The 22,614-nt window shown below is 37.4% G+C and overlaps 1 protein-coding gene across 17 annotated transcripts in view; it reads left to right on the top strand.

Annotated features, from left to right (window-relative positions):
• The window catches only part of PMS1 (PMS1 homolog 1, mismatch repair system component), a 334,072-nt gene that overhangs the window by 22,265 nt on the left and 289,193 nt on the right, over positions 1 to 22,614 (top strand). For all 17 annotated transcript variants that reach the window (XM_069576897.1, XM_069576898.1, XM_069576895.1 and 14 more), the window contains exon 4: positions 2,206 to 2,308. In XM_069576897.1, the coding sequence (XP_069432998.1) occupies positions 2,206 to 2,308 (103 nt within the window). The remainder of the gene's footprint in view (positions 1 to 2,205; positions 2,309 to 22,614) is intronic.

Below are 22,614 nucleotides of genomic sequence, written 5' to 3'. Positions count from 1 at the left end.
CTCTGAAGTAGTTAAAGCAGAAACCCGTGTAACCTTATAAAGTATGAGCATCATCTTCATCTTATCATCACCTTTCTCCTGAGATGATAGTGTAATCATTTATTCAGGACCATCTAGCAAGCCACTGGCAGAGTTAGTACTAGAACTCAGAGTTCCAGGGCTGCCTTTACTCAGTGACGCCGGCTTACGTCAGGTGGCTAGCTCTTTGGAGAATAGAAATAGAATTCAGTTGACCTTGGCATTTTGGAGCAGTGTTTGGTTAAATGTAGAATTATTTTTAGAGGGACAATCATAAAGTGATTAAATTCGAAATAGGAAAGAAAATCTCTAGCGATTTCTGTCCTCTTTGTTTTTAACAAACTTGACGAGGGAATCACTATTGGACACAGTAGAGTTGGGATGTAGCTGGGAAGATTGAGATTGGTTATCAGGAAAACTTTTAAAATACAACTTTTGAACCATGAAGTGTATTATTGGAAATAGAAGAATCACTTAAGAGTATACAGAGGCTCACAACTTTGTTTCAGGTCCAGCGTTTTTTTGGTAGCAATATTATTGTTGTTTGTTTTATTGACCTGGGTTTAATTTTTGACTGCACTGGGCCTCCCTGGCTGTGAACAGGCTTCCTTTAGTCATGGCGCGTGGGTGCGCCTCTCTGCCGCGGTGCTCAGCTTTCTCACCGCGGTGGCTTCCGTTGCTGCAGAGCACCAGCTCTGGTGCACGGGCTTCAGTAGCTGCAGCTCACGGGCTTGAGAGCTCAGGCTCAGTAGTTGTGCTTCACGGTCTTAGTTGCCCCACAGCATGTGGAATCTTCCTGGACCAGGGATCAAACTCCATATCCCCTGCATTGGCAGGTGAATTCCTAACCACTCGACCCCCAGGGAAGTCGTCAGGTACGCCGTTTGGGGGGTAACATTTATGACAGAAATAGCAGCCTGCAGCAATGAGCCTCTAATAGTGATTTTATGGACATCACCCTTGGAGAAAATCTAACAGACTCTGCTAGTACTATGAGCTAGAGAAGCCATATATATATTATGTATATAATATATATATGTTTATAAATACTGATATTGAATATATATATGAAATATATTTATATGCCATATATATATATATATTTGTGGTGACTGGTATTGCCTTCGTGGTACCCATATGTTCCACAGAGCCATCTGGCCTATCATAAATCAGGGCATGGTTAGGACTTGGTGACAGAATCATCAAATGTAGACCCAACTGGACCTAGATGAATTCCAGTAGTGGTGCTGAATCTTTGTGGCTTCTTTCTAAATTATATAGATGTATTTTAAGATAGTCAGCTCTGCTTAGTCCAAGGATGACTGAGAAAGATTGCTCCCAATTTTGGGTCGTCATTGCTCACTCAAAATGTGAGAAGGCTTTTTTGAATCCACCCTGCTTTTTGCCAGCACTCCCACTCACCAACTATGGTATTTTCTCATAATGGAATGTTTTACCATTGTGATAGCATGTGTTCTTCTAGTAATCTCACAAAGGTGGGAAATAGAAAGCTGAGGGTGAGGATGGCTCAGAAGAGTTCAGACATTCTTAAATTTATATTTCTAGGACTGTAATAGCTTAGGAAATATTTTCATGCTGAATGGAATCCTTTTTACATGTTTTAATTCTAGTTTTTTAAATAATAAAACGTTTCCATTTAAACAGTGAGTTTAAAGCTAGGGTTTAAGAAACACTGCTGATATATCAACATATATGTTTGATTTATTGATTGTTATTCTTTTGAACCATTAACTTGAAATACAGAAGTGCAGTTTTGTACTCAGTATAAAGGAAGGAGTGAATGATAACTTTACAAAAGAATTTTTCACTTTGCCCTCGAAAAGCAAGCTTCCCTAATGCAATTGAAGTATTTGAGTTTACAGATGTTGTCATTTAATACATACAGTACAAATAGCCATTCAAGTATACTGATGTGTGTGTGTGTGTGTTTTAAGGTAATATATTTGAAATAAAAATCAGTAATTTGCAACATGAAAAATGTAAGCTAACCTATTGTTTATTAGTGTATCACTAAGGAATATTTCAAAGAGAAGTGGTTCTAAGAACTTATTAAGTCAAACTTTTTTCAGTTGAGAGAATATATGTTTATTATTGTAAACCTTATTTTATAATGAGCCCACTGCAGTATATAAAGTCATAATTTTATTTGAGTTTTTCTTATTCTAGGTTTCAATTACAACAAAGACAGCTGCTGATAACTTTAGTACCCAGTATGTTTTAGATGGTGGTGGTCACATAATTTCTCAAAAACCTTCACATCTTGGTCAAGGTAAGACAGAAGCTTTGTAGCATTCTTTGCTTTTTTTTTCTTCTTTATTTTTTTAAATTGTTTTCTCTTTAAATTCAAAGGTATTGCTTTGGGTTTGATTCTCATAAATTCTGGTTAACTTCTGATTGAACATTTAGCCTTACTCTAGCTGCTGATTTTTTTAAATACATAGAGTTGTTCTCAAGAGGAACTGTGTGAAAGACTTTGAGCAACATGAATTGGTTATTCTATAAAAATTGTAAGAGCAGTTGTTTTACTTGGCTATTAGTGTCTTCTTTATATGAAGGATAATATTTTTTTGGAAATGACTAAAACATTATTGATTTAGTAATGCATGGCAGTAAACATTATTGATTTAGTAATGTATGGCAGTTAACCATACTAATCAAGATATTATTAAATAATTTAAAATATATTTTCTATAGAAAACTGCAAATATACGTATAAATGGAAGAAGTACCCGTCTCTCAGTTTCAGTAATTATCAACTCATTGCTAATGTTTCACATATTATTTGAAGCAAATAAATACATTATACTTGCTATTTGTAATTTAGTTCTTTAGTATTTTATACACTTGCACAATGTTAGTACATTTTAATTGACATCTTTTTAAGTTCCTCCCCTACTTATTTTGGGCTTGCCTGGTGGTTCACCAGTAAAGAGTCCACCTGCCAATGCAGAAAACATGGTGGAACCCTCTCCAGTTTTCTTGCCTGGGAAATCCCACTGACAGAGGCACCTGGCGGGCTACAGTCCATGGGTTTGCAAAAGAGTAAGACATGATTTAGGGACTGAACAGCTACCTATTTACTTCTAGAGAAAAATATCTTTTCAGGTGTGACTGTCACATATCTACTTGAATCTTTTGCTGTTAAGTTCTGGTAATAGGATGTATAAAGTTGAGAGAATATTAAAGATATGGCCTGTTTAGAGTCATGCCCAAAAGAATTATGAGATCTGAGAAAGGACTTGTGTTGTTGAGTATTTTGTTGTTAGTATTTTGTTGTTGATTTGCGTTGTAAATTCATTTTTAATTTTTTGGTTCCTCATTCTAATTTATCAAAGCACTGAGTTTTTTCTGTGGTGTCTTCCCTCCAATTTTAATGTTAAATTATTGGATTTATTTTTTCAAATGATTTCTTTCTTCATTGAAATTTATTTTCTTGTATCATAATACTGACACCAAATATTCTCACTTTCTCTTATTTTATAAATCTTCATTTATACTTTTGCTCATTAAAAATTAATATTTTTTCATCTACATAAAGGAAAGAGTTAATAGGAACCCTTAAGAAAACACACTTTCCCCCTTCATTTATTTGATAAATAAAAATGAACTCAAGTCTAATAGCAGTTTAATTTGATGTACTATATTGTGCATGCTTTAATTAAAAGTAATAGATTGTGATTCTTTTCTTTTTTATGTACTGAAAATAAAGACAAAGAGAAGGCATTTTTTAATATGGTCCCTATCCAGAAATGCTCTTACTTCAGTTCTTAGGAGTTCAAGTTAAGAAACCATTAGGAGATATTTGAGTGGCTATCCTGTGGAGTACTTTGAAGTAATCTAGTCACCTTATAAAACTTAAATGTATTTATTTTTATCTTAGTAGTAGCCAGTCTAATCTGGATGGCCAGTGCCCGTGCATCACGCATACTTCTAATGCTTTTCTGTATTCGTTTCCATGGGAACCATGAAATCACAGTCCTTAAATATGGAATCCTTCTGATCTTTGCCCATTTGCTGATTCATTTTTTTTCTTGCTGACCTAAGCCTTCTCTACTTTTAGTGAGACCGTGTAGGCATATTAAGAAATTTCTACAGTCACTAAATGAACCTTATTTTCTTGGCATATTCCTCTTAAGAAATTACTTACTTAGAAGGTCAGTAGTTGTGAAAGTAGTTGCTGTCTTTCATAACTCGCTTCCCCCACCAATTGCCTAGATAAACAACACAAAATCGAACCCCTAGTTTGTTGTTGCTCCAGGTAGGCATATTATAGAAACCCACAAGCGCTTTCAAAAGCCCTTTACACTTATATTGCCTTAGTGCTGATGGTTTCTGAGCGATTAAATCACAGACTCACATTTCACCACCAGCTGTCATTCAGCTTCCATTTAAATATTTTCTGTGTAAGATAAAACTACAGTACAACCATCCTAATTAATACCTGTGCATTTAGGGTTCTTGCAGATTAATTTCTGCTGTGGTGTGAATGTCCTTGCTTAGCAGTTACTCCTCATATCATCTGATAGGACGGTGATACCTGTAGATAACCTAACTGTAGATGGAGGGACAGCTAACAGCAACATCTTTCTTAGGCGTTTAAAATTCATTACTCCTTTAAAACATATTTTAAAATGTTTCAGAATTGTTTACTAGATGTCCCAGTTCTGATTTTTCCAGATATAGGTGTTTATTTTATGGATTTTTAGAATACTTTGTGTGTTTAATGGAATATCATTTTAAATTGCCTTTACCTTCTGTTCACTTCAGTTTTAAGACATTTAAGAAATTAACAAGAGATGTAAAAATAAGTTTCTAGCTTTTAAATTATTTTACCAAGAACTCTGACTAAATGACTTGTTTTGATATCTTTTTTTCTGTCATCGATTCTATTTCCTTTACCCTAGATAATCAGCATTAAGCTTTCTAAATTGATTTACCATCCTAGACAGACTGTTTTAATACCTCTTAGTAATTCTGCCTTAGGAATTTCTCAGATATCAAAAGTAGTATATTTAAAGTACTCTGATCAGCGTATATCTTTTCCCTACCCTTTTATTAGAGTAGAGCATCATGTTCTTTGTAAATGCTTGGTATGTGTGATTGTGTACATATTGAAGAATTTTTTCTTCTTGAGAATAGAACTTTATTCATTGAATAATTTAAGAAAACATTGATATATTCAAGCAACCATACCTCTTTACATTAGGAATATAAATAGCTGCCTTATGGCATAACATAGGGTCATGTAAAAATATAATAGGGAGCATATTACAGGACTGCAGTTTAATTCTGGTGTTTATAGAATGTGCTAAAGTTAGAGAGCTGAGCAGTTCTCTTGTAAAATATGATAGTATACTAGGGCCTCCTCCCTATTGGCCAATATTGCTTGGTATTTTTTAAGGATATACATTTCATTTGGAATCAGCAGAGTTTTCCCTCATTAAGTTTTAGTCAAACATATGTATATAATTCTTGGCTTATTGGTAATTCTCAATTTGTTCAGAGAAAAGGTTTTTAGCTGGTGAAGCAATAAATTACCAGTTAATGTACGGATTAGGTACATTGTGGTCTTCAATGCATAACATATTTAAAAGCCAACATACATCTTTTTCCTTTCACAAACACATATTTGCTCTGATTTCTGCCTACTTTCCTTACCACTGTCTGTCCACAGCTACAGTATAGTCGTTATATTTGTACAGGCTAGTGGAGACCACAGGTGAGTGAAAGGAATTCACAGACTAGTGGAGAGTATAGATGAGTAAAGAAGTAATGACAGCTATCTAGAGGACGGTAAGCAAGTGTTTCAGAAAACAGAATATTTCAGTTTGAAGATGGTCGGTAAGAAGAGGAGGGAATATAACATTTCAATAAGAGAAGAATGGATTTAGAAGATGTCATGAGACGACTGCTCTCTGTGTAATGACAGGGGAAAACAAATGATTTAAAAAGTTGTTTTTTTAAAATTCATTGGAAAACTGTGTCACAAAGAAGTTAAATGAACCAAGTTCAAGATGTACGTTTGTGCCTTCCTAGATGTACCTAGCAGAGAAGGCAGTAGCATCCCACTCCAGTACTCTTGCCTGGAAAATCCCATGGGTGGAGGAGCCTGGTGGGTTGCAGTCCACGGGGTCGCTGAGAGTTGGGCACGACTGAGCGACTTCACTTTCACTTTTCACTTTCATGCATTGGAGAAGGAAATGGCAGCCCACTCCAGTGTTCTTGCCTAGAGAATCCCAGGGACGGGGGAGCCTGGTGGGCTACCGTCTATGGGATCACACAGTCGGACACGACTGAAGAGACTTAGCAGCAGCAGACGCACCTAGGCACAAAGAGATTGGTGGCTGCTTGTGTCCCTCAGAGTATTAACTGATCCTGGAGGTGTAGGCAGGCAGTAGAGCAAGCCTGCTATATGGAATTGTTTATGGCCCTAAGAGAAACCAGCTGAACTTTATTTATTAGTTACATCTGGGCTGACGTGACAGATTGGAGGATAGGATTGATCCTCAAATACTAGTTCCCCTGAGAAGCCAAATCTTATCAGGACTCTTGCTGAGTAAGCAGTGATGAAGAGAGTTACGACTGAGCTAGAGAGAGAAGTATCTTCAAGTCTTACAGCGCTTGAATCCCAAAGCCTTGCCATAGGAAGAGACCTGACTCCATCTTCAAGATGTTTGAAACCAGAAGTGAACTGGAACTAAAGGGCTACTCAGCTCCAACCCAGATGAACTCCTTTTGTATTGAAGAGATCTACTCTTCACTCTAACTGTTTGACAGGGAAAGTGAATTACCTTCACTGGGGGAAATATCTATTTCAGTATCTATTGTTCCTTTATGCATCATGTCTCATAAAAATAAAAATATTGAGAGACTTGAAAAAAAGGAAAATGGGATTCATAGTCAAGAGAAAAAGTAGTTGATACAAACTTGCATATGCTTGAATTAGGAAACAAGAACTTCCATGTTAAAGAATTTAGAGAAAAAGATAGTCAAATTTGATAAAAAGGTGGGAAATTTGAGCAGAGAAATGGCATTCTAAGGAAGAACCTAATGAAAATTCTAGAACTAAAAACAAAAAGTATCATTAAAATAATACAAGAAGTAAAGCTGAAAAGCCAGTAAGGTAGATTAAACTGGTATACTAAGAATGACATAGCAGAGTTCTGTGGGAATGTTTGGAGATAGTAGATGCAAGAGATGAAGTTAGAAAATGGTAGCTTGGATATTAGGTTATGTTATGGTGTTATGGTGTTACGATATTATGTTATGTTATGGTGAGGAGTTTGTACGCCTTCTTGAAACCAATGTTGGGCCACTGAAACTTTAGGTAGAGGATGGATATCATGCTGTTTACAAAATAAACTGGCAGGACATTATAACTCCTACCATAATTTTGTCTTACTGTAAGAGATGTTATCTTGAACTAAGGTTTGAGGAGAAGGAAGGGAAGTGACATAAATTTGAGAGATATTTTGGGCATAGAATGGCTAGGCCTAGGTGACTTAGGCAATGTTGGTAGTGAGAGATAGAGGAAAGAGTCAGTTCAATATAGAGTACTTGTTTTTGGAAACTGTTTGATGTCAATGTTACATGAGAAAGGGAGGATAAATGTAGTATCAGATTCCAGGGGAAAGATCTAGGCATGGTGATTTGAAGTATCTTTGTAGTAATTTTGTATCCAGGTAATAATTTTAAATAAGTACCTATATATAAGTTGAGTATTGTAGGTCTCAGACATGTATATCTTAATTATAAGATGCACATTTTGACATCTCAGAAAACAGGTTGTGGCTTATAATTAATGGCCTCCCTAATTACTTTGTCAACAAAGGTCTGTCTAGTCAAGGCTATGGTTTTTCCAGTAGTTGTGTATGGATGTGAGAGTTGGACTGTACGGGAAGCTGAGTGCCGAAGAATTGATGCTTTTGAACTGTGGTGCTGGAGAAGACTCTTGAGAGTCCCTCGGGCTGCAAGGAGATCCAACCAGTCCATCCTAAAGGAGATCAGTCCTGGGTGTTCATTGGAAGGACTAATGCTGAAGCTGAAACTCCCAATATTTTGGCCACCTGATGCGAAGAGCTGACTCATTTGAAAAGACCCTGATGCTGGGAGGGATTGGCAGCAGGAGAAGGGGATGACAGCGGATGAGGTGGCTGGATGGCATCACCAGCTCAATGGACATGGGTTTGGGTGAACTCAGGACAGGGAGGCCTGGCATGCTGCGATTCATGGGGTTGCAAAGAGTGGGATACTTGGCGACTGAACTGAAATCCCTTTTGGATAAGCAGTTGTGTGCGTTGTTTGTAATTTGTGTATTGATTGCAGGGTTAAACAACAACTTTACATTTTCCTTCAAAACAAGTGTTTTATGAGACCTAGAAGGGAAAATAGCCGCAAGTGAAAAAAGCTGTGTTAAATAGAAAGGGATTACCATCACAGGCCAAGTATTGAAATTCAAGACACCCGAGGAAATGGCCTTATCCATGAGGCTCTTTAAAAGAAATTTCAGAGCAATGAAAGGCTGGTGTGACTAGTTCTGTGTTGCCTGGGATGGTTATTTGGGCATTGTAGCATAGTTTAATTGGCATATTGTTTTTTATTTTTTAGAGGGTCATAAAAGTGTATTTCTTACAGCTTTGCTGAAAAGAATTATTGGCATATGAATGGCATTTAAAGCTGTGGAAGTGGAGGAAATATCTAGGGAGAACGCAGAGTGAGATGAGGAGGCATAAGAGGTCTCAGAATACGGTGTGAGGGGAATTTTGGTGTGAGTGTGACCTCTCTAGCAATGGAGACAGAGTGCATACCTGTTCTGGTTGCTGGGTGTGTGCACGCCTTATTCTCTTGTCAGCTTTACCTCAGAATTTAGCAGTGGTATTTTTACTTGGCTAAGGCAGAGAATAGCAGCACCACAGTGTTACTAGTGAGGAATACTGTGGTGTTCCAGGGACTTCTGTTCTGTGTGTGAAAGTGACTTGCATTTAGGCCAAGAAAATACCCTGGAGGGAGGCCAAAAAAGAAAACCCCACTTTAAATTGTTTGTACAGTCTTCCCTCAGTATTCACAGAGGATTGGTTACAGGGCACCCTACAGATACCAAAATTCTCAGATGCTCAAGTCCCTTATGTAAAATGGTGTAGTAGTTGGCGTATAACCTACACGCATCTTCCCATACATTTTAAATCATCTCTAAATTATTTATAATACCTAATACAATGTAAAAGCTATGTAAATAGTTGCCATTGGTTGCAGCAAATTCAAGTTTTGCTTTTTGGAACTTTATGGAATTTTTTTTCCCAACTGTTTTGGCTCAGTAATTGGTTGAATCTACAGATGTGGAACCCACTGATAAGGGAGACTGACGGTGATATGCTAGTGACGCACCTGATCAAGAGAAAAGAAGCAGAAGAACATCAAGTGTGAGCCAAGTAGAAATACGGCTTTTCTTTGGTCCTATTCCACAAAGATCTTTTTCCCTAACTTTGTTTTATTATTATTTTTTCTTGTAGTAAATTCCCTTTCAAAAACTATAAAAATACCATGTGTAATTCTTTAACTGCAGAAACAATTTAAACAAAGTTTATTCTTACTACCTTGTTTATTTTCTTCTTCAGTGCATTCATTCATCCATGCATTGTTTTGTTGTTAATTCAAAATTTTTAAATAAAATGCCTACAGGTTATTAGTCTGCGTTTGAATTGCTAGAGAAATAATGACGAACGTGGTAGACCCTAACCCTAACTTGTTCTCATGCTACTTGCATTCTAAAAGAAGAGGCAGGCACATGCTTTTTCAAATACCGATAATCTCTAGGAAGAGAGAAAACATGATTTAACTTTGGGAGCAGCAACCTTTGATAGGGCATTTAGGAGTGGATTCTCTAAGAGGTGTTACTTAGATTGAGATCTGAAGCTTGATAAAGGAGTTAGCAATGCAGAGGGTAGGGGAAAGAACACATGTCCGAAAGCCTTGAGGTAGAAAGAAGTCTGATGTGCTGAAGTAATGGAAGGAAGGACATTTGGAAGAAAGGAGACAGCCGTAGTGAAAGTTAAATAAGATCATGTAAGCTTGTATCTTTTTTATTCCTAACCCTTTTCTCCAGTTTTTACCCAGTATCACTAAGAATTTTTTCTTTTAAAACATTGAGTTCCAAGCTATAGTTAGGATTTCCCCTATGTTGTACCGCTTACATTTTAAGAATGTTTATTAGTGTTTATTTAACAGTTATATTTCCAATGCCAGCCACATTGCCATCTTCTGTCTGAAGATATTTTGCTCAGTAAGTTTATTTTCTTTTCTTATCATGAATTCTTTGGTTTTTATGTAATTGTCATTTGGTTAGTGTTCGTCCTCCACTGTTTTCATCAAATACACTTGGCTAATATACTTTTAAATCATTGCAGGTAGAGAACAGTCTATGCTTTGCCCATATGCATATCATATTTATCTTGGTATAAATTTTTTATTTACCCCTCAGCAGTTTGAGATTGGAGAAGGCAATGGCACCCTACTCCAGTACTCTTGCCTGGAAAATCCCATAGACGGAGGAGCCTGGTGGGCTGCAGTCCATGGGGTCGCTAAGAGTCGGACACGACTAAGCGACTTCGCTTTCACCTTTCACTTTCATGCGTTGGAGAAGGAAATGGCAACTCACTCCAGTGTTCTTGCCTGGAGAATCCCAGGGACAGGGGAGCCTCGTGGGCTGCTGTCCATGGGGTCGCACAGTCGGACATGACTAAAGTGACTTAGCAGCAGCAGCAGCAGCAGTTTGAAATTGTCTATCTTCTAGTATTATAGATAGCAAACTTAATGTTAGTCTTTCCTAATAAAGCACTTGTTCTTTCTGAAGTTTTTATGAAGTTTTTCATTCTCCTTAAAATTTAGGACCTCTAGTGGAATGTGGTGTCTTTTAGTTTGTTTTAATTCCTATTTGTAATGGTTATAAGCTCTTGAAATCTGCACTCAAACTTTTAACTCAAGAAAATTTTCTTCTATTATTTATTTAAATACATCTGCATTTGTTTCTTTTTCTTTTCCTGGAATTCCTGATTTTAAGCTAGGCTTTCTAAATCTTATATTTCCTTCATGATTGCCATTTGTGTTTTTGCCATTTGTTATGAGCAGTAGGTCAGAGTAGGTCACAGTAGGTCAGTTGCTGCACCTTTGCAGCAACTTTCAGGTGTTTTGATTCTGATTCACAGTAAGAAATACATTTTACATAGCAACCTAGTTTATACAAATCCAATCAAAACAAAATATATACTTATTATGGGTGATGTACTTTGTTATCATTTAGTTTATTTGTATTTTAGTATTTTTTTATTTTTAATGCTAGTTGCTGTATACTGAATCACTGATTCTCAACCAATGATGGTCCCTTCCTCGCCCCCCCAGGAACATACGACAGTGTCTGGAGGCATTTTTGATAGTCACACTGGGTTGGCTGCTGGCTGCATCTAATAGGTAGGGGCCAGGGATCCCGGTACACATCTTGAAATGCACTGGACAACCCCCGCAATAAATGTCAGCAGTGCCAAGTTTGAGAAACTGTAAACTAAATTGACTCTTTGGCTTTTCAGTGCTTTGTATCTCAGCCCTACTGTACATTCATTAGAATGACATGAGGAGATTGATTTATTAAGTCTGGATTAGCTGGTGACTGGTCATTGTCGAAGTTGCTTCATGTTTGAAAAAATAGTAAGGTATATGGCCTTGAAAAAGCATCTAGTACTAATTTCATGGGATTTTTTCCCAACAGAAGCTAATTATTAACCTGATATTTAAGCGGTATAATTTTTATACCTTTATTTGAGTTCTTCCTTTTTTTATTGAAATATTGTTGATTTATAATAGTTTCAGATGTACAGTGTAGTGATTAATTTTATAGATTATACTTCATTTAAAGTTATTATAAAAAATACTGGTTACATTCCCAGTGCTGTACAATATATTCTTGTAGTTTATTTCTTTTATACAAAGCAGCTTGTAACTCATTCCTCGACTGTCTTGCTCCTCATCCAGCTAGTAACCAATACTTTGTTCTCTACATCTGTGAATCTTTCTTTATTGTATTCATTCGTTGTGTTTTAGAGTCAACATATACGTGAAATCATACGATACTTGTCTTTCTCTGATTTATTTCACTACACATACTGCCTTCTCAGTCCATACATGCTGTTGCAAATGGCAGAGTTTCATTCTTTTTTGTGGCTGAGTAGTATTCTCTTATACTACATCTTTTTTATGGGCTTCCCTTGTGGCTCAGCTGGTAAAGAATCTGCCTGCAATGTGGGAGACCTGGGTTCAATCCCTGGGTTGGGAAGATCCTCTGGAGAAGGGAAATGGCGACCCACTCCAGTATTCTGGCCTAGAGAACTCCATGAACTGTATAGTCCATGGAGTCGCAAAGAGTCGGACATGATTAAGCGACTTTCACCTCACATCTTTTTTATACATACATCTGTGGTTGGATGCCTAGGTTGCTTCTATATTTTGGCAGCTGTAAATAATGCTGCTGTGATTATTGGGGTGCATGTATCTTTTAGCCTTCGTGTTATTTCTTCCTTCAGATATATACTCAGGGGTGAAATTGCAGGATCATAATGTAGTTCTAGGTTTAGTTTTTTGAGGAATTTCTATACTGTTTTCCATAGTATATTGTCATAGTATATTTCCATAGTCAGTTGGCTGCACCAGTTGACATTTCTGCCAACAGTGTGTTAGGTTTCACTTCTCACATCCTTGCCAGTTTGTTATTTGCAGTCATATGATAGCCATTCTTAAGTTAATAACTTGTGTTTTGATTTGCGTTTCTCTAATGATTAAGCACAGTTGAGCATCTTTTCACGTGCCTCATAGCCATCTGTATATTTTCTTTGGAAAAATGTCTGTTTTGGTCTTTGGCTCACTTTTTAATCAGGTGAGTTGTTTTTGATATTCAGTTGTGTGAGCTGTTTCTGTATTTTTGATATTAATCCCTTATTGGTCTTATTATTTCAAATATTTTCTCCTATTTTTCTCCCATTTTGTTCTATTAATGATTTCCTTTGCCATACAAAATATTTTCAGTTTCATTTGTTTATTTTTGCTTTTATTTCCTTTGCCTTAGATACTCCAAAAAAAAAAATATTGCTATGATTTATCTTAGAGGGTTATGCCCATAATTTCTAGATGTTTTGCAGTTTCCAGTCTTATATTTAGATCTTTAATCCATTTCGAGGTTACTTTTGTAAATGATGTGAGAAAATGCTCTAATTTCATTCTTTTACATGTAGCTGTTTAGTTTTCTCGGTACCACTTACTGAAGAGACTGTCCTTTCCCCATTGCAAATTCTTGCCTTCTTTGTCATTAATTGGCCATAACTATCTGAATTTATTTCTGGGCTCTATTCTGTTTAACTGATCTGTGTGCCTGTTTTTGTGTGCCAGTACTGTACATACAATGTGCTTCCCAGATGTCTCCGTGGTAAAGAATCCGCCTGCCAGTGCAGGAGACGTGGTTTCAGTCCCTGGGTCGGGAAGATCCCCTGGAGAAGGAGATGCAACCCACTCCAGTATTATTGCCTGGGATATCCCATGGCCTGCGAGCCTGATGGGCTACAGTCTTTTGGGGTTGCAAAAGACATGACTTAGTGACTAAACAGCAACAGTTATACATACTGTTTTGTGTCAGTACCATACATACTATTACTGAAGATTTGTAGCATAGTCTGAAGTCAGAGAGTATGATACCTCCAGCTTTGTTCTTTTTTCTCAAGATTGCTATGATCCTTTAGGAGCTTTCATGGTTTCATATAAATTCTAGGATTATTTATAGTAGTTCTGTGAAAAATATCATGGGGTATTTTGACAGAAATGGCATTAAATGTGTAGATTGCTTTGGGTAGGATGTACATTTTAACAGTACTAATTTTTCAAACCATGGATACAAGATATCTTTACATTTCTTTGTACCTTTAATTTCTTTCACTGTTTTATATTAATAGTGTTTAGACTATAGATCTTTCACCTCCTTGGTTGTTTATTCCTAGGTATTTTTAAAAATCCATTTATTTTTTATTGGAGGATAGTTGCTCTCCAGTGTCATGTTGGTTTCTGTCGTGCACCAACATGAATCAGCCATAGGTATACATATGTCCCTTCCCTCTTGAACTTCCCTCCTACCTGCTACCGTATCTTACCTGTCTAGGTTGTCACAGAGCACCAGGTTGAGCTCCCTGTGTTATACAGCAACTTCCTTAGCTGTCTGTCTTATGTATGGTAATGCATATATTTCAAGGCTACTTTCTCAATTTATCTGACATTTTCCCTCCTCCGTTGTGTCCTGAAGTCTGTTTCTATGTCTGAGTCTCTATTCCTGCCCTGCAAATAGGTTCATCAGTACCGTTTTTATAGGTTCCATGTATGTGTGTTAATATGCAGTGCTTGTTTTTCTCTTTCTGACTTACTTCATTCTGTATGACCTGCTGTAGGTTCATCTGCCTCACTAGAACTGACTCAAATTCGTTCCTTTTTATGGCTGAATAATATTCCATTGTATATATGCACCACAGCGTATTTATCCATTCATCAACAGATTTATAGGTTGCTTCCATGTCCTGGCTATTGTAAATAGTGCTGCAGCGTACATTGGGGTACATGTATCTTTTTCAGTTATGGTTTTCTAAGGATATATGCCCAGTAGTGGGATTGCTGGGTCATATGGTAGTTCTATTCCTTATTCCGAGGTTTTTTTTTTTAACCTTTAAATATATGTTTTATTGAAATAGAGTGGACTTACAATGTTTTAGGTGCCCAGCAAGGTGATTTGATTATACAAAAAAGCAACATTATTGACTATAGTTCCTGTGGTATACAGTAAACCTTTGTTACTTGTTGCATATCTACTTATTAATTAGAAATCTAGCATTCTATTCATACTAAGTCAAACAAGTGGAATCAAAATGTCATTTTTTTTTAGTAAGGCAAAAATTTGTAAGTTTTGTAAAATACATATTATGCATATTTGTATTTATACAAAAGTTTTTCCACTACACTTTGTAAATGTTTAAGAAAGACTATTAAAAAAAGAGAGAAATTGGGGAAATTTTTCTAATTGGAGAAACTGGAGAACATAAACTAAATGAAATGGGAGCACTGAATATGAAATAGAAAAACTGAAAAAAACTAGATAAAAGGAAAAGACCATCATAGAATACAGTTGTTTTTAAGCATGACTGCTCATTAGAAACGTATCTGGAACTCTGGAGAAAATAGCAATACCTGAGCATTTGTATTTTTCAAAAACTTTCAAGATAATTCTGATATGCATCTCGATGTTAAAAAGTGATTGCAGGTTTTTCTGTTAGATTCCAGTTTTGGTGATACAGAGTTCTATTACTTTTCTGTTGACCAGTCACGATACAGTGGTATTAAGTGAATAACAGTTTCATAATCACAGTAGTAAAAGATGTTTATCAGCTTTCACAATCAATGTCCGGAGAAAAAATTAAAGATAATTACAATTGCATGCCATAATGGGAACATGATAAACGTAACAATATAAATTAATTACATACAATTTGGAGGGGTTAAGCAAAGTGAGTTGGATACAACTGAGCGACTTCCTTTTCACTTTTCACTTTTATGCATTGGAAAAGGAAATGGCAACCCACTCCAGTGTTCATGCCTGGAGAATCCCAGGGACGGGGGAGCCTGGTGGGCTGCCGTCTACAGGGTCACACAGAATCGGACACAACTGAAGTGACTTAGCAGCAAGCAGAGTGATGTGATAAGTAGAAATCCATACATGCACATGTTTTCATCTATCCAGCCAGTCTATGTCTTTTGGTTGGTGTGTTTAGTCTGTTTACATTTAAGGTAATGATTGATATGTATGGTCCTGTTACCATATTCTTAGTTGTTTTAGGTTAATTTTCTGTAGGGTCTTTCCTTCTCTTGTGCTTCCTGCCTAGAGAAGTTCCTTTAGCATTTGTTGTAAAGCTGGTTTGGTGGTGCTAAATTCTCTTTAACTTTTGCTTGTCTGGAAAGCGTTTGATTTTTCCATGAAATCTGAAGGAGAGTCTTGCTGGGTAGAGTATTCTTGGTTACAGGTTCTTGCCTTTCATCACTTTAAATATCTTATGCCATTCCCTTCTGGCTTGTAGAGTTTCTGTTGAGAAATCAACTGATAGCCTGATGGGAGTTCCCTTGTATGTTATTTGTCATTTTCCCCTTGTCACTTTTAATGTTTTATCTCTGTCTTTAATTTCTGTCAGTTTGATCACTGTGTTCCTTCTTGGGTTTATCCTTCTTGGGACTTTCTGTTTCCTGGACTTGCTTGACTAAGTTTTCAGCTATTATCTCTTCAAATGTTTTCTCAGGTCCTTTCTCTCTCTTCTCCTTCTGGGACCCATATAATGTGAATGTTGGTGCATTTCATGTTGTCCCAGAGGTCCCTTAGGCTGTCTTAATTTCTTCTCATTCTTTTTTCTATATTCTGTTCTGTGGCAGTGATTTCCCCCATTCTGCCCCCAGGTCTTTTATGTATTCTTCTGCCGCAATTATTCTGCTGTTGATTCCTTTTAGTGTATTATCCATCTCTGTTCTTTAGTTCTTCTAGGTGTTTGGTAACATTTATTGCAACTTCTCAATCTTTGCCTCCATTCTTTTCCTCAGATCTTGGGTCATCTTCACTGCCATTATTCTGAGTTCTTTTTCTGGAAGGTTGCCTATCTCCACTTCATCTAGTTGTTTTTATGGTGTTTTATCTTGTCCCTTATCTAGGACATAACTTCCTGCCTTTTCATCATGATTAACTTTCTGTAATAATGGTTTTTTGTGTTAGCTTCTGTGACACTGCTTCTTGCTGCTTCTGTCTGGCTTCTGATGGCTAAGGCTAAGGGGCTCGTGTAAGCTTCTTGATGGGCGGAACTGGTGATGGGAAGAATTGGGTATTGCTCAGTAGAGCTTTAATCCAATTATCTGCAGATGGGCGGAGTTGCGCTTCCTGGTACTTGTTTGGCCTAGTCAACCTAGCCCTGGGGTCTGCAGGCTCTGTGGTAGGATTAATGGCAAACCCCAAAAGGTTTATACCAAGGGGGACTTTCTAGTGCCCCTGTCCCTGTGGTGAGCCCCTGCCGACCCGTGCCTCCATAGGAGGCCTCCAGCGCCATCAGGTTGTTTGGGTTCAGTTTCCTGTGGGGCCGGTGCTCCTGTCCTCTGGGTAATGGTGCATGCAAAATTTTGTTTGTGCTCCCCAAGACTGGAGTCTCTGTTTCCTCCAGTCCTCTGGAAGTCCTATAATCAAATCCCCTGGCTCTCAAGGTCAGATTCCCTGGGAATTCCCAGTCCCTTTGTCAGAGCCCCAGGCTGGGAAATCTGATGTGGGCTCCAGAACGTTCACAACAGTGTGAGAACTTCTTCACTATTATTGTTTTCCAGTCTGTGGGCCACCCACCTGGCCGGTATGGGATTTGATTTTATTGTGCTCGCGCCCCTCCTACCATCTTGCTGCGGCTGCTTCTCTGTCTTTGGGCTTAGGCTGTCTTTTTTGGTGGGTCCAGCAGCCTCCTGGGATAGTTGTTCAATAGCTAGTTGTGCTTTTGATGCTCCCTTGCATGTTCTTCTACTCCGCCATCTTGAGCCGGAAGCCACTCCTGGGTATTTTTGATGCAGTTTTAAATAGGATTGTTTTCTTATTTTCTTTTTCTGATAGTTAATTGTTAGTTATTAGTTATTTCATTATTATCAACAGATTTCTGTATATTAATCTTGTATCCTTCAAGTTTAATATATTCATCTATTAGTCCTGGTAGTTTTTGGTGGAGACGTTAGGGTTTTCTGTGTATAATATCAGGTCATCTTATTGTTGTTTGATTGCTGTGATTAGCACTTTCAATACTATGTTAAATAGAAAAGGCAAGATTTGGACTCTTTGTGTTATTCCTTTGAGCATGATATTAACTATGGATTTGTCATCAGTGGTCTTTACTATTTTAATATAAATTCCCTCTGTGCCAGCTTTGGTGACAGTTTTTGTCTTGAATGGTTGTTCAGTTTTGTCAAAATGCTTTTTCTGTGTCTGTTGTCATGTGATTTTTATCCTTTTGTTAATGTGGTGTATCACATAGATTGATTTACAGGTGTCGAGCCATCCTTGCATCCCTGAAATAAATCCCACTTCATCATGGTGTATTATCCTTTTTCGTATACTGTTGAATTTGGTTTGCTAATATTTTGTTGAGGATTCTTATATCTATATTCATCAGAGATATTAGCTTATAATTTTATTTTTATAGTATCTGGTTAACAGAGGCCTTGTAGAATGAATTTGGGACTGTTTCCTCCTCTTCAGTTTTTTGGAATAGTTTGATAGGATAGGTATTATTTCTTCTTTATATGTTTGGTAGAATTTGCCTGTGAGGTTCTTTGGTCCTGGAAGTTTTTGCTTGGGAGTTTTTTTATTATAAATTCAGTTTCATTACTAGTGATCAGTTTGTTTAGATTGTCTGTTTTTTCCTGGTTCAGTTTTGGAAGATTATATGTTTCTAGAAATTTATCCTTGTAGGATGTCTGATTTGTTGGTATATAACTGTTTACAATATTTTCTTATGTGTGGCTTTTTTTTTTTTTTGGTATCTATTGTCTTATGTGTGTGTGTGTTTTATCTCTATTGTTGTTTCTCTTCTTTCATTTTCTAATTTTCTTTATTTGAAATCTTTTTATTGATGAACCTGGCTGAAGGCTTATCAATTTTGTCTATGTTTTTAAGAAAACAATTTTCTGTTTCATTGATCTTTTTATTGTTTTCTTGGATTCTTTATGTCCTCTCTGAATGTTATTATTGCATTCCTTCTGCTGCTTTGGGTTTTGCTTGTTCTTCTTTTTTCTGATTCCTTTAGATGGTAGTTTGGATTGTTTATTTGAGAGTTTTCATTTCTTGAGATAGGACTGTATCAGTGTAAACTTCTGTTTTTAAACTGCTTTTGCTGTATTGGGTAGGTTTTGGAGAACTGTTTTTCTTTTCATTTGTCTCAAGGTGTTTTCTGATCTCTTTTTTAGTTTCTTCATTGATCTGTTGGTTTTTAGTAACATGTGGTTTAGTCTTCATGTGGTTTGTGTTTTCCCATTTTCTTTCTAGAATGGATTTCTAGTTTCATACTGTTGTGGTCAGGCAAAATGTTTGATATAATTTCTGTTCTCTTAACTTTTTTTCTTATTTCCTTCTCTTAAATCTTTGAGTCATATCAGCATGCAGTTTTTAAGAGGCTTATCAATATTGGTGAATTTTTGTATAGCCATTTTAATATTCAAGATGGGAGAAAACAACATTTTCAGCATATTATGCTTTATTGTTTCAAAAAAAGATAAAACATAACTGAAACGCAAAAAAATATTTGTGCAGTGTATGGGAAGGGTGTTGTGACTGATTAAACATGTCAAAAGTGGTTTGTAAAGTTTTGTGCTGGAGATATCTCACTGAACAATGTTCTACAGTTGGGTAGGCCAGTTGAGGTTGGCAGCAATCAAATTGAGACAGTAACTTAAAACAATCAGTGTTATTCAATGCAGGAAATAGCCATCATACAAAGAATATCCAAATCAACATTGAATATTATTTGCACCAGCTTGTCATTTTGATGTTTGCATTCCAAACCAAAAAAAGAAAGAACTTCTTGACCATATTTCTGCATGTGAAAATGTTCCGTTTTTAAAACGATTTGTGACAGATGATGAAAAGTGGATGTTGTACAGTGATGTGGAGCAGAGGAGAACGTGGGGCAAGTGAAGTGAACCGCCACCAACTACACCAAAGGCCAGTCTTCAGCCAAAGCATGTGTTGTGTCTATAGTGTCCAGAATCAGTCAGCAGAGAATGCGTAGTCTTCCACCAGAACAACACAAGACCATGTTTATTTGATCACCAGGCAAAACTGCTGCAGCCTGGCTGGCGAGTTCTGATTCATCTGCCGTGTTTAGCAGACATTGCACCTTCAGTTTTCCATTTGTTTTGGTCTTTACAAATTCTCTTAATGGAAAAAATTTCAGTTCACTGGAAGACTGTAAAAGGCACTTGAAACAGTTCTTTGTTCAAAAGATAAGTTTAGGGAAGATGAAATTATGAAGTTGCCTGAAAAATGGCAGAAGGTAGTGGAACAAAACAGTGAATACCTTGTTCATTTCTTGGTGAAAATGAAAAATGTCTTTTTTTTTTTTAACTTAAAAAAGAAGAAGGAACGTTTTGGCCAACCCAGTACTATTTCCTTATTGATTTATTTTCTAGATGATTAGTGTAAGTGGGTTCTTAAAGTCCCCTACTATTATTATATCATTGGCAGTCTCTCCATCTATATATGTTGTGTTTGTGCTTAGTTGGTCAGTCACATTTGACTCCTTGTAACCTCATGCACTGTAGCCTGCCAGGCTCTTCTGTTCATGGGATATTTAGGCAGGAATATTGGAATGGGTTGCCACTTCCCCCTCTAGTTACATATGTTAGTATTTACTTTATGTATTTAGGTGTTCCTATATTAGGGGCATATATGTTAATGAGTGTTAAACCCTGTTTTTATATTGATTCCTTTATTATTTGTCTTTTGTTATAGATTTTGTGTTAAAATGCTTTTTGATATGAGTATTATTTCCCCAGCTTTCTTGTCATTATTTGCTTGAAATTTCTCCATATCCTCACTTTCAGATTATGTGGGTCTTTAGCTCTGAAGTGAGTCTCTTTTAAGCAGCATGTTGTTAGATCCTGTTTTTAAATTCAGTGAGCCACCCTATAAATTTTTTCTTTCTTTTCGCTGAACCTGATAACTTGTGGGATCTGTTGCCCAGCCAGGGATTGAACCTGGGTTGTGGCAGTGGAAGACTGGAATCCTAACAACTAGGCCACCAGGAAACTCCTGTTGCAGTTTTCAATTTGGTAACCACCATGGGGTTTATCAGAGAAGGCAATGGCACCCCACTCCAGTACTCCTGCTTGGAAAATCCCATGGATGGAGGAGCCTGGTGGGCTGCACTCCATGGGGTTGCTAAGAGTCAGACACGACTGAGCAACTTCACTTTTCACTTTCATGCACTGGAGTAGGAAATGGCAACCCACTCCAGTGTTCTTGCCTGCAGAATCCCAGGGACCGGGGTACCTGGTGGGCTGCCGTCTATGGGACTGCACAGAGTCAGACACGACTGAAGCAACTTAGCAGTATGTGGTTTATATATGTTGACCTGTAGCTATATCTACTAGTTCTAAACTGGTAATCATTTAAGTTCAAACACATTATAAACGATCTACATTTTTTTACTCCTTTCTCCCACATTTTCTGTTCATATTTTCTATTCATATTTTGCATCTTCATTTTTATCCCATATCCTGTATATAGTTGATTTTAAAATTTTTTGTCTTTCTCAGCCAGTGAGTCAGCTCTTTGCATCAGTAGGCCAAAGTATTGGAGCCTGAGTTTCAGGATCAGTCACTTCTAATGAATATTCAGGATTGCCTTCCTTTCAGTTCAGTTCAGTCCAGTCGCTCAGTTGTGTCCGACTCTTTGCAACCCCATGAATTGCAGCACGCCAGGCCTCCCTGTCCATCACCAACTCCTGAGGTTCACTCAAACTCGTGTCCATCAAGGCAGTGATGCCATCCAGCCATCTCATCCTCTGTCTTCCCCTTCTCCTGCCCCCAATCCCTCCCAGCATCAGAGTCTTTTCCAATGAGTCAACTCTTTGCATGAGGTGGCCAAAGTATTGGAGTTTCAGCTTCAGCCTGAACACCCAGGACTGATCTCCTTTAGGATGGACTGGTTGGATCTCCTTGCAGTCCAAGGAACTTTCAAGAATCTTCTCCAACACCACAGTTCAAAAGCATCAATTCTTCAGAACTCAGCTTTCTGCACAGTCCAACTCTCACATCCATATATGACCAGTGGAAAAACCATAGCCTTGACTAGATGGACCTTAGTCGGCAAAGTAATGTCTCTGCTTTTGAATATACTATCTAGGTTGGTCATAACTTTTCTTCCAAGGAGTAAGCGTCTTTTAATTTCATGGCTGCAGTCACCATCTGCAGTGATTTTGGAGCCCCCCAAAAATAAAGTCTGACACTGTTTCCACTGTTTCCCATCTATTTCCCATGAAGTGATGGGACCAGATGCCATGATCTTAGTTTTCTGAATGTTGAGTTTTAAGCCTACTTTTTCACTCTCCTCTTTTACTTTCATCAAGAGGCTTTTGAGTTCCTCTTCACTTTGTGCCATAAGGGTGGTGTCATCTGCATATCTGAGGTTATTGATATTTCTCCCAGCAATCTTGATTCCAGCTTGTGCTTCTTCCAGCTCAGAGTTTCTCCTGATGTACTCTGCATATAAGTTAAGTAAGCAGGGTGACAATATGCAGCCTTGATGTACTCCTTTTCCTATTTGGAACCAGTCTGTTGTTCCATGTCCAGTTCTAACTGTTGCTTCCTGACCTGCATATAGGTTTCTCAAGGGGCAGGTCAGGTGGTCTGGTATTCCCATCTTTCTCAGAGTTTTCCACAGTTTCTTGTGATCCACACAGTCAAAGGCTTTGGCATAGTCAACAAAGCAGAAATAGATGT

This window comes from Ovis canadensis, chromosome 2 (assembly GCF_042477335.2).
Source record: "Ovis canadensis isolate MfBH-ARS-UI-01 breed Bighorn chromosome 2, ARS-UI_OviCan_v2, whole genome shotgun sequence".
Taxonomy (NCBI): domain Eukaryota; kingdom Metazoa; phylum Chordata; class Mammalia; order Artiodactyla; family Bovidae; genus Ovis; species Ovis canadensis.
The sequence above is the reverse complement of the archived record's forward strand: the minus strand, read 5'-3'. Positions and strand labels throughout refer to the sequence as shown.